The 17500-nt window shown below is 39.2% G+C and overlaps 2 protein-coding genes across 6 annotated transcripts in view; one reads left to right on the forward strand and one right to left on the reverse strand.

The window, feature by feature from the left end:
* Positions 1-16137, reverse strand: part of LOC122253482 (uncharacterized) — an 18125-nt gene extending 1988 nt beyond the window's left edge. Inside the window, exons 1-11 of one of the 2 annotated variants that reach the window (XM_086555790.1) lie at positions 16063-16134; positions 15223-15352; positions 11536-11731; positions 9343-9450; positions 8598-8804; positions 7879-8050; positions 7199-7459; positions 6818-6930; positions 6425-6494; positions 6116-6278; positions 1-5828 (exon numbers count right to left, since the gene is read on the reverse strand). The exon at positions 1-5828 is cut by the window's left edge and continues 1988 nt beyond it. In XM_086555790.1, the coding sequence (XP_086411916.1) occupies positions 5306-5828; positions 6116-6278; positions 6425-6494; positions 6818-6930; positions 7199-7459; positions 7879-8050; positions 8598-8804; positions 9343-9450; positions 11536-11562 (1644 nt within the window). In that variant the 5' untranslated portion in view covers positions 11563-11731; positions 15223-15352; positions 16063-16134 and the 3' untranslated portion in view covers positions 1-5305. Of the gene's footprint in view, positions 5829-6115; positions 6279-6424; positions 6495-6817; positions 6931-7198; positions 7460-7878; positions 8051-8597; positions 8805-9342; positions 9451-11535; positions 11732-15222; positions 15353-16062 lie in introns of both variants that reach the window. The other variant, XM_086555789.1, reaches the window with a different exon arrangement.
* A 473-nt stretch (positions 16138-16610) lies between these two features.
* The window catches only part of CYLD (ubiquitin carboxyl-terminal hydrolase CYLD), a 24242-nt gene continuing 23352 nt past the window's right edge, over positions 16611-17500 (forward strand). For 2 of the 4 annotated variants that reach the window (XM_043016603.2, XM_043016598.2), the window contains exon 1: positions 16611-16674. The gene's annotated coding sequence lies outside the window, so the exon portion shown is untranslated. Of the gene's footprint in view, positions 16675-16712; positions 16909-16942; positions 17268-17500 lie in introns of those variants that run through there. The other 2 variants (XM_086555794.1, XM_043016599.2) reach the window with 2 other exon arrangements.

A 17500-nucleotide genomic window follows, 5' to 3' on the forward strand; every position in this document is an offset into this window, starting at 1 on the left:
TACGATGTGGATTTTGACATATTACTTTCATAATCTACAAATATAAATACCGAAATATATGAGTGACGTTCCATTATTTTTCCTCGACATTACGAATCTTTTAGTTCATATATTTTTTTGTTTATGTGAGGTAGTGATTCTTCAACATGTATTTTGATTATTACCCGATCGTGATGATTTTTTAAAAAGTAATTGTTTATTGGATGTCATTAGAGAGAGATAATGGTCACAAGTAAAGTATATTCGTTTTATTCTCAAGTATGCTGCTGCTTGTGTTATATTTTCATATGCTTGTGGCATTCGATCAAATTACTTTTATTGTCATAATTCTTTCTTTCAATGAGCTCGCCACATCAAAGAGCACATTTACACCAAAGACGACTAAGTCACACCTTGTACAACCGTATAAAAATAATAAATTGGTAAAATTGAAAGCACAGAAATCACAAGAACAATTATCTGAATGAGTGCGTGGGTAATCCAGTTATTTACACGGTTCGAAACACCTTTGTTAACCAACGACCATTCATTTATTATCTCCGGTGGAAGAAGAAAAAACAAAAAACATTCACAGTGCGCTTCTAACGGCTGTCCGCAAAATAACGGTCAAACTCGAATTCTATGTTAGGATATTGTGCAAATGTGCTGTTTATAGGGAAAGCCAACCTGGCCAAGATGCTGATTATCAAATTTGTGGAAATAATATGAAGAAATCGGTTTTCACATCAACGTGCATTTCTTGTTTTTTTTATCATTAAATCTCCAGTTTGCCGAAGATATAGATTGCAACAAAATCAAATGAGAACCTAGTCGAGAGAGATTTTCTCCCACACTCGGATCTGAAAGAAAGTAAGTCTTGGTGAGTTTTCCTAACCTGAAGTTACAACACAATAGTGAATGCAATGTGTACCAACTTCGAGATACATGCTTCATTCATTAGGCACGTTCACTTGATCGAAAGAACTCGCCAAAATTCAGCTTCCCATTCCAAAACTTTTGAAGTGAAAAACAAAAAAATCTACAATACCAAGAAAGAGCAAAACAAAGTGAAATGTGCAAATATTAAACAGGTACATACATCGATTCCCCTTTTCGTGCACGCAATAAAATCTCTCACAGAATCTAATAAATTGTGCGTTTTTATTAATAATCCAGTCAAATGATACCATTTAACGTCAGTGATGAACATCGTTCTCGAGTGAGTTGACAATGTCATTATCTAAAGGAGATTTATTTCACAAGAGATCAGCCAGTCTCACAAAGGTACAGAGATCCTATCACTGCCCCTTGCTTTTATAACACTACTCTAACCTGACTCTCCAAATGAAGAGAAACATACATAGTAACAGTAATATCATATAATTATAGTCATACCTTCAAACCATGAAAAAATATATATACCAATGCAACGTCCATAATTATAATGATGATGATCACAAACCTGTGTCAATCTAGCAACTGTAGCGATGATATATTGTCCAAATCGTGGCGATGAATATGTGCGCAATGTAAAGGGAGGGAAAAAGAGTGTATGACGAAGAATGACATTGTAATGTTTGTGTGACAGCTTATGTGTAGGTGCTTGTGTGTGTATGTACAAAAAGGCAGTAGCGTGCACTCCACTCTTGTGCTATAAACATATATGAAAAAATAACGTTATCGATAAAAAAAAAATGAGGAGAAGAATTACACTGACTTCGAAAACATGAGATCCGACAACCGATAATCAGTTGCCCGGTGGCAGTCACAAGCTTATCAATATATACATAGTTCATCATGAGGAAGTTGTTTTTACATACATAACCCTTACGTTTGTTTCCTTAAAGAGCTTACACGTGGAAGGGGAAAGAATCGGGGAACAGAGGGGAGTGAAGTGTTCAAAGTGACGGCCCTGAAGATGGAAAAGGTCTCCTAACCGTTCAATGCAATCCCTTGCCATGCATCTTTGCCTGTTCCTTAGCAACTTCCCATTATTCAAATACCATACCATGTACCATTATCTTAAACTCCTAACCTTGTGTCAGACTAATTATCCTTTCCATTGTCACATATAGTGATTCGCTAATGTCAACCCCTAATTATTTCAAAACCAATGACATAGTATAATCATTCCCCGTTCCTTGGCGAAACCTTTCCTTCATGCCATGCATCCTAAACCTATATCCTTAAAATGTGCGTATTAATATCATCATTCTCGTTCTTTGGGTAATCCACTCCCGTGTATTTTGTAACAATAAGCTTATTTATACGTAAACTAATCCCTTCTTGTACCAAACCACGAAATGGAAACAATTACAACTCTCTTATGTCTGATATCAAGTGTTGACATTACTATGTCTTCTACTATACACTGCCCTATGGAAAACACCATACAGTTTCACTCATCGCACTGTTGTCGATTTCACTGTTCCCAAAAATTATCCTTGTCACAGCCTTCAAACAACCATAATGTACTTATTGCTGAGATCGTTTGTTTGTCTTCTCTGGGTTTCGTACGAGTATTCACTACTAAAAGCGTAATGGATTTTGAAAGAGAAAGATTTTATAATGAAAACAAGGATTTCAAGAATTTATGGAATGTACGCAACATGAATTTCGACGTCCATAGTTTTATCATAAAGATCCTTTTTTTGCGTAGAATAACTATCATATAAAAAAAAATGCCGCCCCGAAATCTAAAAGTAATTATCCTGCAACTACACAGTTTTTTTTAGCGGCGATACAGCTACTACGCGAATGTTCTCTTGCTTGTCTGTCGGCGTGTCAAACGGAAGCCGTTGGAGAGCGTGCTTCTTCTGTCTCTCCCTGCCCTTCTGGCGGTCGTGGTCCCGGCGGGTACTGATGCTTAATTATTCGTTTGTCTTTTGTATGACATGGATATCTATATATATTTTAATAGCGCATGAGATAATTCCCCATATGTACTCTCTGATGAATATAATCATGAATATAGAACTGATTCAGAATTTGTGATGTATGTATCTAATATCAAAATAAAAACATCACTTTAGACAAGTTTCCCCTCCCGATTCGAAGTTAGTGCACTTCCTTTATCACTCTTGAACTTCTCAACAGAATGTCAATAGTAAATCAATCAATACTAATTCTCGTACCCGTGACCTTCCAACAACCCATCTAGCACGACGGAAGACAAGCAAAGCTATAAAGTGTTTACAAGCACGGTACCCCAAAAGCCTTTGGTTTCTGTTAACTCTACTGAATGTGACTACAGATCCCGCCGTCCTACTCTCAATCTATGTACACAAAGTCTAGAAGACGGGCAGATCCTGGGCCTACAGGGAAGGAGGACGGACCGCAGAGAAAGTAAAGACCCGAAACTAACGGGCGAAAAACATTAATTGTGGAAAAAACAGTAGATTTTTAAGAACAATATATTATTTTTTTTCTCTCTTTTACTTCTTTTTTTTCCCAACAGGTTATGAAAATAGCCCTATGCAAATCACTTCGTCCCCCACCTAAGTTACACGTCGTGACCATCTGTCGACAAGACAACCGCATTCGAACCCGTGTCTCGAACGGGTGCTGGAGCGCTAACCGACTGTGGCGTTCGAACCAAAGGCGAGACGTCTGTCAAATAACAACAATCCCAACTAACGGAGTCCGCGGGAAAGGAAACAGCGTGCGAACTCACGGTTCTTTGGCCTCGGTTGAAATGAGCAACAAACTTTTTTTTTTTTAGCAGGAGACGATCACGCCAGCAGGTTCTTAAAGTAGGCCCACTTGTAAAATATATTTATATATATGTATATACGGCTATAAACAACGTGAAAAAATACTAGGCTACGAAGAAATTATGTTTTTCTTCACTGCAATGTGTATGAGGCAGTTTATTTCCCTCTAATCTCCCGGGACAAACGAGGTCGTTTGTTTTTAAAACACACGAGGTCGAAGCTAGTCCTGTTATTCATATCACGTGACCAGCTCCCTTAATATCTTACCGAGATTCATGTGTCTCTCTCTCTCTCTCTCCCTAGCCTCCACTCCATCATCCACCTTACAAACAGTCATCTTAAACACGAGTTCTCTATACTTTGTACTCGGACAACAAAACAACCTATGCAGTGGGAGTACGTCTCAAATATAAAAATAAGATCTCAGCACACCTCGCCCAGACCAGAAGAGCGACCCCCTGAAACTCCTCTCCGAGTTCTCTGGAGGGGGAGGGGGGAGGGGGGAGGGGGGCGGAGAGGCAGAGGAGTGAGGGGGGGAGGGGGGAGGGCTCGTAATCACCTCAATGCTACATCTCGGGCTACGGGCAAGACTATCTGAAGACAGCGCTGTTGCAACGAAAGCTCTTCTGTTGCGCGTCGCAGTGGTTGCACGATCCGTCCCTGGGACTGTTGCACCCACAGGCGCTACGAGACCCTAAAGCTCAAGGAAATGTCTAAAAGTCCTACAGAGTCTTGGTCAGGGAAGGGGGAGCACCTAGCCCCTAGAGGCCTTAGTAAGCAATGCTTGTTTTCATCGTCTAACACGAAACAATTATATTGGTCCATCATAACATAGTCCCTGTACTTCTACAGCATGATTCCTCACTCACAAAATCACTACTTGAACAAACTAGATTTTACAAAAGAGAGAAATTGGTGAGACTCAGTATATATACACATATATATATATCCACAAAAGGGTCAATACACATATATATGTATGCTCACGATCGCTTCCTGTTTTATTGTCTGTTTGGAACACTTTATTTTTTTTTCTTCTTCTTCTCGACTACGGCAAGTTAATAGATGATGTAACCCATCTGCAATATCGTGACAAAGTCTCTCGGTATTATTGTGTTCGTTCTCACTTTATCTTTTCATCGCCAACTCTGTATTCTTTTTCACGAACGCCCCTCTATACCCTTGTTCCCGCCACAACGAGTTCTTCAACCACAGTGTGCTTGCAGTAGCTGTGAACCGAGAAAGACGTGGGAATGTACTGTTCAGTCACAAGGTCCAAGAGTCTCTATGGCTAGGAACAGGAGAGGTAAAGCATGATCCATAAAACCTCATAAAAAAAAGCCTCATACCTCATATCGCGTCGGTACTTAAGACAATATCTCTGTGGCTGAATTCCTCCGTTGCTTCACACACCACCTGTTCGTCACACTTTTTTGCCGATTCTTACACCCACTAAGAGATATATTTCTATCACTCTATATAAACTTCATGGAAGATACGAGCCTAACAGATTACCAAAACCCCCCCTTTGTTTTTTGTTTTCTTTGTTTTATTTTATTTTCTCTGTTTTTATTATATTGTTTTCATCAACGATACAACACCCCGTCTCGTCATCACCTGTTCTCGGTGAATCTTTTCTTTACTTCAGGTGGATAGGAAACATATATGAAACTGTCGCTTTGCTCTTGACTTAAACTCGAGGTGTCGTAGTATTTGTCGTGCTCGCCCAGGTCCTGGTAGTCGTCGTAGTCGTCGAGATAGTTGTAGCGATTCCTTCTGAGTCGCCGCTGCTCGTAGTTGGGCGTGAAGGTCGTGGCGTAGTTGAACATGCGCTCCTCTGTGATGTAGTACTTGGACGACGGGTGTCCGTGGGCGTGGGCGTGGTCGTCGGGCGCGTAGGAGAGCCTCGAGTCCTCCGAGTAGTGTCGCGAGCGGTAGGACTGGCCGTCGTAGTCGCTGTAGGCGTGGCTGGCGTCGCTGACGTCGGGGTAGAGGGGCCCCTCGTTGAAGCCGGAGTCCCGACACTCACTCTCGGACTCCGTGGCGGCGGAGTGGCGCGCCTTCGTGGTGCGGAGCGACGGCCCGGGGCGCTCCTCCGGCAGGGTGCTGGGCGACGCCGCGGAGCCCTCCTGCGACCTGGGGGTGGGAGGCACGCTACACTTCATGTGTCTCTACAGAAGGAGATAATAAAGAGAGAAAAGAAACGTGTTTGCTGAACTGCTGCGAGCTAAATGAAATCAACAGAAGTATTGCATGGAGTGTGGAAAACACAAGCAGTTATCACAGGTCTTTTTGAATTGGAAAAAATGTATCTAAAAACCCATTGTCTCATCATGGCAAAAGATATTCACCAAAGGTATTACGTCAGAACAAACACATATAAGAAGCTGGGCGAAGAGTCCCATCAACAGCTCCCTACTCACTCGCACAGGACCCAGACGATGTAGTAAGCGAGGGACACCCCGAGAGTCAGCAGGAGTACCAAGCCAGTGACGAGACCCCATGGGAATTCAGGAGGCTCCATGGTACCAGCCTCCCAGTACCTCTCGCATGTCAGGTACCAACATACCGCACGGCTCAGAGCAGCTGGTGGGCGAGGGAGATGGGAGGGTTAGCAGAGACAGAACATTTACATTGCACAAGAAATTATATCAGATGAGAAAAAGGAGTAAATATGTGAAACTATTAACAGTGCGAAAATATAGGAATGTACTTCACAACATGTTACTCACCCTCAACCTCCTTGAATTGTTCCAGTGTCAGGTTGAGCAACAAGCCACCGATGCACTGCTGGATCAGTTGCTGTAAAACAGAGCAACATTAGTAAGGCCCAGGTCATGGTTGTGGCTTGAGACAGCGCACTCACAATGGAGCGAATCTCGTTTAAATCAAAAGCAAGCCATGATGATTCTGGAGAGAAAGAGAGAGAGAGAGAGAGAGAGAGAGAGAGAGAGAGAGAGAGAGAGAGAGAGAGAGAGAGAGAGAGAGAGAGAGAGAGAGAGAGAGAGAGAGAGAGAGAGAGAGAGAGAGAGAGAGAGAGAGAGAGAGAGAGAGAGAGAGAGAGAGAGAGCAGATAAAGGAAGGTGAAATGGTCACAAAAGAGTTGTGAGGCATTGTTGACCCACCTGGCACTTGACCCTGAGCTCCGCCAGGTGTTCCTCGTTACACGTGTCACGCCACGAGTGTAACGGGTGGAGAGGCAGCTCCCGCGGACCCCCACCCACCTGTCCGCTGTCATCTGTGGGCGTTATACATCCGTCACGTATGTGCACCACGCACCAAAGACACAGCTCTCTTAACCGAATGCAAGGAGGATTATCCGTTGCGTAAACTCCTTGCTTGTTGAGTTAAATATACCATGCATGCTCAAACGTTAATCTATAATCAGTATGTTGGTGAAGTCATCATGAAGTTAGGAAGGAAATCACAAGGCCCCGACACTGCACTGCGGAGTAAGGACAGCCACACCCTCGGAGACCTGGAGACCCAAACACGGCCTTACTTACTGTACGTCTCCTCCGGCGGGTTCGAGCACTCGCCGTCGTCAGCGTCGCAACCCGCCACCACCACAGGGTCGTCCACGGACCTCCTGCCGTCGTCGGGGCGCTCCCGAGAGAGGTCGGGGGCGGGGCGGGGCGTCGTGGAAGAAGGCGGGGGCGGGTGAGGCGGGTCCCGGAGGCGTGGCTGCCGCGTCCACTGGTACCACGGGTGGGAGGCGTGGGACGACCTCATCAGGCTGCGAGGGAGGGCTCGCTCCACCGCCTGGTCTGTGGAGGAAAGGTGGAGCTGCATGGCTACGACACGCCTCGGATGTAATGGAGTAATGGAGCAAAGGTAGAAGGGGATCCTTAGAGTAAGGAGGGAAGAGAAAGCTAAAGTATATCCGGACTGAGAAAAAAATAAAGTAAGTCAGGACTGAGAAAAAAGCTAAAGTATGTCTCTGGTCTGAGAAAAAGAAAACTGCCTGTGAAAAAAAGAACTAGTCTATGGGAACTGCTCTCTTTGGTACGTGAGAGTAAATAGAGGTTCGAGTCGTTATCGGGAAGGTTAGTTATACAACAACACCAGAGCGTAACTGCATTATCCCATTTTCAATAAATGAATCCAATCATGATAAAACAGTAAAACACATCTCATCACACTACAGTTCGCGTCTGGAAAACTGGTCGTGTGAGACCCAGCGCACCTGAATGCGTCTGTCCCTGGTGAAGAGACGGGGAAGACAGAAGGAGCGGCTGATGCCAGAGGTCGAGTGCCGTGGCAGCAGGGGGCGTGTCCTCGAAGTCCCTGAGCCGTTCTAGCAACACCTCGCACCGCATGACGTCACAGAAGTCCGCCAGGCACACTGCGTCCTCGCCCTACATACAGAAAGAACGTTTTGGATGAAAATAAAATAATGCTCAGTCAGTTACGCGGATTAATGATTAGAATTGTATTGCAATGCATGACGTAAAAAATAATAATAACGAAGACAACAGAAGTAAGTTTCTTTAAGATGTCAGCGATCATTTTAAAGAAGAGAGAGAGAGAGAGAAACGCTCTATCAAAGTAGGTAATACCTAAGGCAAAATATAGTGACAATAATAACGGAGAACAGAAGTATGGTTCTTTAAAAATCACAGTGTAAGAAACCCTTATTCCCTGAACTGAATGACAACCATGACTAATAGCTATATAAACAACCTTACTCTTCGTAAATAAAATCATAAAAATAAAGTTGAAATCATCAGCAAGTAAGTCTACCTTACTACTTTCTACATCTCTTTCCTGTTTCCTTTCCCTTCCTTTCTCTTCCTATCTTTCTCGCTTATTCTACTTCCCTGCATTTCCTATCCTGCCGAAGAAGAAGAAGAAGAAGAAGAAGAAGAAGAAAAGAAGAAAAAAAAAATAAATAAAAATACTCACATTATTGAGGTGGTCCTCGTGGCGGTTATCAAGGTGCCTATCAAGGTGAGCCTCGTGATAGAAGGCCTTCCCGCAGAAGCCACAGGTCCACTGGGGCGGTACGTGCACCTTAGCCTCCTCCTGCCGTGCGAACACATCCCTGGCGTTATGCAAAGGGCACTCGAGGGGCAGCGTTACCCCGTACTTCTCCAGCACAGGCATCCATCGCTGGGGGGAAAAAAGGGACGGGTTGGAGGTACGGCTTTGAATTTGGGGAAGGTGGAGATTTGTGTCCCCTTTTTTTTTTTTTTTTTTTTTTTTTTTTCGTGTGTAAAATTGCGGGCGAGGTCATTCATTTCTTGGCATTATTTTAGGGGTACCACTTTGATTAGATAGAATGTCTCCTAAGCGTTTAAACTTTCTTACGATATATACGATGCAGCCAGCCAGACACACACACATACACACACACACACACATACACACACACACAAACAAACACACACACATACAACTGCACCCCCCCACACACACACATCACCCCAACCCTAAACCCCAAACAAACACCCCACCCCTACCCCACCCCCAAACACACACACACCACCCCAACCCCCCCAAACAAACACCCCACTCCTACCCCACCCCACCCCCAAACACACACATCACCCCCAACCCCACCCCACCCCCAAACACACACACCACAAAACGACCCCCCTACCCCCACACACACACATCACAACCAACAAGAACCTCCAAGTAGCATTACCTTGTTGACCAGCTTCCTGACCAGGGCCGCTTTGTCTCGTATACAAGGAGGTCGGGGTTCCAGAGGGCCAGGACGAGGCACTAATGTCAGCAACAATACCACCAACACCTGGGAGATATGGACGGGCGTGAGAGAAAGAAATGTTTCTTTTGGTTTCATGTGTTTGTTGTTGTTTTTATGATAGTTATTACTCATTATTATTGGTGTTGTTGTTGTTATTGTGATTATCATTGTCATAATATTCGTTATTATTATTATTGTTACCATTAGCAATGGAATCGTCATTCTTGTTTTCGCTGTCAATATTATCATTATTATTGTTAATATTATTTTTATTATCTTTATCACTGTCATTATTAACTTTATCATTATCATTATTACAATTACTATTATCAATACTATTTTTATCATCATTTACTATTATTACTATTATCAACATCATCATAGTAATCTTTATCATTACCATAGTAATTATCACAGTCATAATTATAATCAATTTATCTTTATTACTCTCACTATTCATTTACCAATATCATCACTATGATTACCATTGTTATTATCACTGCTATCATTACTAGCATCATAATGATCATAACATAATCAGTACAACTACCATACCATAATCATAATCATTAAAATCACCATTACGTACATATTAATCAATCAAAAAAAAGTAAAAAAAACAACATCATTTTTTAAAAATATATTTCTGTTACTATTCAATCTGTTTCAACATCATAAATCTTATATTGTATTTCTGTTATATGATATAGATTTTCACTTTAAGGGCGCCATTGTGATATAAATCGTGACTATTGACCCCTGTGTGTGGTACTCTCCTGGTGAATTTTATGTGGCTGTGGTAATGAATAAAGCAGCTGATTCCACGCGTTTGTTTGGTTGCGTGGGTAGGGTGGGGGTAAGGTGGGGGGGAGGGGGAGCGGGGATATGTGTGTGTGTGGGAGGGGAGGGGGGAGAGGGGGGAGGGGAGGGGGAGAGGGGGGAGGGGAGGGGGGGAGGGGTATGTGTGGGTGTGGAGGGAGGGAGGGTAGGGCTATGTGTTGGGGAGGTGTATTGTGTGGGGGTGGGGTATGTGTTTGTGGTGGGTATTGTGGGGGTTGGGGAATGTGTGTGGGGGTGGGGATTGTGTGGAGGGGGGGGGTATTGTGTATGTGTATGTGGGGCGGGTATGTGCATGAATGTGGAGTTTGTATGTGTGTGTGTAAGGGAGGGAGGGGGGTTATGTTGTTTGTGTGGTATGTGAATTAAGTAGTGAGTATGTGAATATATGCTTGGTGTGTTTGTTTGTTTGTGTGCGTGCGTGATGAATAATAGTAACGATGATAGTAGTAATAAAAAGGATAATAACGATGATAACTACAATAACAATTATTACTTTTATCATAACAATAATAATCACAACAATAACAGAGGAATCAAAATCACTAATAACAATACCTGATAATTAGTAACGATAATACTAACAATAATAAGGATAAAATAACAAATATTTTTATCCAAGATTACTTTCATCTTTACCAAGAGTAACATTAGTACGATTACTACTAACAATAATAATAGTAATAAAACAATAAAAATAATAATAAATAATAATAATAACAATAACAATTATAAAATAATAACAATAATAAAACAATAATAATAACAATAATACAATAATAATAATAATAATAGCAGCAGTGGTGGAGGTAATAATAACATTAATGGCGATGATAATAATAATAATAATAATAATAAAGATAATAATAATGATTCTAACAATAATAACGATAATTGTAATTATGATAATAAAAATAATTTTAATCACATTAATAATAATGAAAATAATATTAATAATAATGAAAATTATAATAATAACAACCATAATAATAATAATAACAGCAATAATAATAATAATAATAATAATAATAATAATAATAATAATAATAATAATAGCAATAATAATACTAATAGTAAAAGTAACAGTAAAAAATGATAACAATAATTACAACAATAATCCTTATTCACTTTTTATCAATATCATCATCATTATCATTACTACCTCAATAACTAAAATATACTAAATAAGCAAGAAAAATAAAGAAACCACAGAACTCAAAGCAACACCAACAAACCCACAGCTGAGATGATGACGCAATCAACACCAGCTGATTCCGTGGCAGCAGGACTCACCTCAACCTTACGTCGACAAGTGGCCATTGTAGCAAAGGCAAGTGGGGAATGGGCGTCCGCTCATGGGTTGCGGGCGTGAAACCTCCGAGGGGACTGTCTCTACCACACGCTAAGCCAACCACACTACCACCATCACCACCACCACCACGCCGTATACCCAGGCCGTGCCCAGCTGCTGCTACACCAGGCTACCAAGCTGTAAACAATGTGGAGGCTCTAAGCTAAAGGAGTTTGGAGGTAATACGGCTTTGGAGGGACTGAAGAGGGTTAAAGCTGAGGGTTGATCTCTAAGCTGGAGTGGAAACAGCTTGCTGGAGCTTGGAGTGGATTGATCAAGCTTAAAGGACGAATACTTATAATATAAAACCCTGGATTAAGACATAATCTCTCACTAGTTGATGATAGAGCTTTATGGATCTTGGAGCGGAATGATCAAGCTTAAAAGACAAAAAGGTATAATATAAAACCCTGAATTAAGTCATAATCTCTCACCAGTTTACGGTAAAGCTTTCTGGATCTTGGAGCAGAATGATCAAGCTTAAAAGACGAAAAGGTATAATACATAACCCAGAATTAAGTCATAATCTCTCACCAGTTTACGATAGAGCATATGAAACCATGTGCTGAAGCTTCGAAGAACTGCCTTAGCTTAGTTATTTCGCACAGAACCCTCCCTCTTAATACCGCCTCCCCGGAGAAGGAATGAACACTCACATACGACACGAGAGTACTAGGAACAGCCATGTACAAATGAACGCAGTTCCTACATGGGGAAAAGTGTTCCATAGTTCCTGGCTACATATACATACGTCTTATACCCTTATTCCATGTCTTTAATTACCATGTGCAGAATGACCCTCAAATATTTAAATATATTTCCGTATGCATTCCTAAAAACTCATATATTTGCTTTATTATGCACTTTAACTCATAAGATTTTTTTTTTTTTTTTTTTTTTTTTTTTTTTTTTTTTTTTTAACGGGACATATCCACTACTCACAGACTCCCCGGGGAAGGGATGAACACTCACATACCACACGAGAGTACTAGGAACAGCCATGTACAATTGAACGCAGTTCCTACATGGGGAAAAGTGTTCCATAGTTCCTGGCTACATATACATACGTCTTATACCCTTATTCCATGTCTTTAATTACCATGTGCAGAATGACCCTCAAATATTTAAATATATTTCCGTATGCATTCCTAAAAACTCATATATTTGCTTTATTATGCACTTTAACTCATAAGATTTTTTTTTTTTTTTTTTTTTTTTTTTTTTTTTTTTTTTTTTTTAACGGGACATATCCACTACTCACAGACTCCCCGGGGAAGGGATGAACACTCACATACCACACGAGAGTACTAGGAACAGCCATGTACAATTGAACGCAGTTCCTACATGGGGAAAAGTGTTCCATAGTTCCTGGCTACATATACATACTTCTTATGCCCTTATTCCATGTCTACAAACACCAGATATTTTTTATAGTAAAGATAATATGCAACATAACCCTCAAACATTGAAATATATTTCCGTATGCATTCCTAAAAACTCATATATTTGCGTTATTATGCATTTGAACTCATAAGAATATATTTTTTTTCTTTTTTTTACGGGACATATCCACTACTTGACGCAAATGAGACAAAATGAGGGCAAAAATAACAAGTAAAATTGCTCATTTTTCATCTTATTGCTAGTTGTGCTCTGTTGATATTTTCTGTTAATCGCTTTAATGATGCTATTAGTATCATTACCGATATATTGTCATTGTTATTATCATTATCATTACTATTATTCAAATCAATATTATTAATATTATCACTACCATTACTATTGTTGTCACTGTTAATATTACCATTATCATTATTATCATTTTCATCACGAATATTATAGTTTATTCCAATTATCATTGTTATCATCCTTATCATAATTATCACTATTATCATTACTTTTTACCATCATCATTACTATTATCATTATCTTTATTGTTATCATTATCATCATGATTAACATCATTATCATTAGCTGGAAGGGAGTTTGATGATGATATCAGTAATAATAATGATAATAAGAGCAATGATAATGACAATAATAATCGACAAACATAACAAAATTAATGGTAATAATACTAATAAGAACAACAACAACAGCAACAACAACAATAATAATGATAACAATAATTACAATGATGATAATAAAAAAAATAACAACAACAACAATAATAGTAATAACAATAGTAACAATAACAATCATATATATATATATATATATATATATATATATATATATATATATATATATACATATATAACATATATAAATAAAATCAGTCACATCCAATTTCCAGGCTAAAAAGTCTTCTCAAAAATGTCTATCTCATTTTCAACTCTAATTGTGATCTCTAGCTTCTCTGGGTCTTTTCTGAACATTCTACACAATTTTAGGTTTATGATACATGAAGTATATATGAAGAGCAAGAGTATTTTTCTTGTGAATTTCGTAGAGGCTATTTTTTATGTATTGAAAGAATGCAGTCAGGATGAAAGGTGAATTCGTTAAATGATTTGCTACGTTTATAGGTTATGACACGTAAAAGGGTTACAACATATATGTGTACACATACATTTCATATATTTTCTCTCTCTCTCTCTATTTCTTGTAAAATTAATGTTTGTGCTTCAGCCGTAATTTTTCTCCTTATTCTGTCTTTGCTCTCTCTCTCTCTCTCTCTTCCACCCTCATCTCTTTCTCTCTTTCTCTTCTACCCTCATCCCTCTCCCTCTCTCTATCTCTCCCCCCTCTCTCTCTCTCTCTCTCTCTCTCTCTCTCTCTCTCTCTCTCTCTCTCTCTCTCTCTCTCTCCCTCTCCCTCCACCCCCCTCTCACACATACACAAACACACACACACACACAAATGCCTCATTTCCAAACACGTTGTCAACACGTTGTTCACCAAAAACTTAGTCAGGCGACTGTCAGTCTAGCCTGACACAAGCACATCATGCAGTTTCCTTCCTTCCAGGCCAACTGAGGGTATGATTCATGCACGAGCCTGTCATTACATGCTGTGATATATTTGCCTGGTATTGATCCGCCGTGAAATTCAACCATAAGTCTACCTTGACTCGAGTAAAACGTCGCTGCATCTACTTGTCATGTAGAACGTCAGTTTTGGTCCCAAACTATCGCAGTTTTCATCCTTCCTATCTACTGCCCACTGCAAAATCACAAATAAATTCGAAGTGAATAAATAGATAAGATGAATAAAAGGTAGATTTTAAACTAATGTATTTATATGTACAAACATACAACACTACTGAGGGATAACTATGGTATTCCTAGAATGCCTATGTTATTCACTTAGCATGACACATCTTTGCAATAGTCTTTTTATCACATAGATAAATCTGGCTTAGTAGATGTATTATAATAAATAATACCAAACGTGACTTAGGCACAACAACATCTTTCAGCCCAAACATGCGTCATGCGAGAGTGAAATAGTATACCTGCTTAAAAACAGGTTTGGATACAATATACTCTCCATACTAATCGCAGAACACAAGCACCAACACACAAGCACAATGCATTTACCAGAATGCACGGAATACTAACACTATCTCACCCACGCCCCTTGCATCAATAACCCCCAAACACAATACAGTATTACCCGGTACTCACAAGCATGCACGGTACAAGACACCAACTGCCACCCATTCCATGATACGACAACAGAATCAAGGGAAACTCGGTATCTAAGATCGCGTCTTCAGTTGTGCTGCTTCCTTACACGGAGCAAGTTTCCAATATTCTGTAAAAACAAAAACAAAAAAACCTTCCGTGTTGTTTGAAAAGCAGTGAGACCGAAAGACGAAAACCAAGGACCTTTACGTAGGTCTCTTGAAGATTCGCGTAATCACATTTCACAGGATTATATTTCGGTTCTCTTCTGTAGTTTATGAATTTTAAGGTAGTTGACTTTCGGTTACGTCGGTTACGTTCAAAAAAGGCCTTTCCACGTGTGTTCCAAGAGGAGTATATCCGCACGAGTTTTATTACAATGTACTCCCTGTCGTATACTGTGGTTTATTCGTATCCTTTGACTTTATATAAATTCCTGAAATATGTGTGATCAGATACAATAATAAATTATATTTTGGTGATAAAAATGCTATTGAATATTTCATTTACACTGGACAATCAAAATATAAGTTTAATTATGAAATAAGACATTATGGTATTTGACTGAATTCTAAAGATAATAGATTTTTAACGATTGGATAGGGATTGACTCTTTGACTGTGTAGCGAAATTTATCTTTTAATATCGTTCAAAGGTGTGGCATATCATCTGTAATGCAGCAAGAAACCTCTAGTGGTACAAAAACAACTGAATATATTTTTTTTTACCTCATGCAGGCGTATTGAATTATTCTAAACGGAGTTTGTGGCTCTAAAATCAGTTATATTAACAAAAAACATATTTGTCTTATACAAGCCGCACTATATAGTGATTATTTACCTGAAATAACATACGGGTACATATTCCCGAGAGCGATGCCGAATTTCACGTCAGTTCTTAGCTGTCTGCTTTGTCGTCTGCATATTTGTTAAGGACCATGTCTATAAGTATATACTTTTCGCTTTTTTATGCATAAAAGGCGTATCTAATAACACCAAACATTATAAGAAAATTATTGCGAGTACCTTTTTTAGAATTATGTTAATATGATGAATATTTTTTTATATGTAAGGTCTCTTTAAAATCAGAATCAAAATATCAGTTTAGCTTATATGAAAGATAAATAATTATAAAGGTAATAACTAACATTAGTCTGAGAAACGAAATGATGTGGTAAAAAAAATACTCTATTATACCACGCACGTCATAATGAAATTTGAACTGGAATCAAACATCAATCATGCAAAGTGTAAAATTGAACAATATAAGGGTCATTACATTAAAGTCACATCAATCCACCAATGTATTTTCATATCAATATGACGGCATAGTAAAGAAAAAAAATATTTATTTTTTATATATAAGGTCTCTTTAAAGTCCGACTCAAAACAAGATCAAAACAAGAAGCGCAGATGTTGTTTACATTGACGTCGGACACGGAAGGAGGAACTGGTATTAGTCATTTATTTTCCACTCATCAGTACTGAATCATTCACTGTTATTGTGTCATACTGAGTTGATGAAAGGGAAATTATTCAAACTTTAGATACCAATAGGTTGTGAGTCATGTGTTGCCAAAAATCACAATCGGGAAAAAAAGTTGTGACCAAAAATAGAAGGGCGAGATTTAAGTGATGGTCTTGTGCGGTTTGGCAATAATACCTTTGCAAAAACTTGATTGTAAATGTAAGACTTGTTTTTGGACAAGATTGACAGTGATGCTGGTAATTGAGGGAAATTTTCCGCAAGGGAGAAAGTTGTAGATTTACATTTATTCTTAATTATTAGTACGGAAGGTGTGAGAGACCTACACACTTATTCACATTTATTTTTTTAATAGTGTGAGTGATAAAAGTAAAATAGTCAGATAATGAAATTATTATATCAGAGGGGATGTTTATTCATTTAAGTAATTGATGGTCTCATGTTTCTCCATTTGAATTACTTTGCTAATCTTTAATTTGTAATTATGAATATGAGATTAGAATACAACTTTTTTTTTCCCACTGAGAAGGAAGGAGACCCAGATTTTCAAAAATCCACAGGTAATTTAATTAAGAGATATATAAAGGAAGTATCTAATTCCTGTCATGTGAATTGTTATAGTGTGTTAGAGGTGAAAGCATAGTTGCAATCTGATGGCCACAAGATTAAGGAAAATAGATGAAATAAACAAGCATATGCAACAGTACAGAATACCTGCAATCTTCCAATGTTGTTTTACAATCATGACCTTTTATGTGCCCTTGCATTGTAGGTATCCATAGACAGTATTTGA

Source organism: Penaeus japonicus, unplaced genomic scaffold, assembly GCF_977035675.1.
Source record: "Penaeus japonicus unplaced genomic scaffold, GWHDUDI00000001_assembly GWHDUDI00000031, whole genome shotgun sequence".
NCBI lineage: Eukaryota > Metazoa > Arthropoda > Malacostraca > Decapoda > Penaeidae > Penaeus > Penaeus japonicus.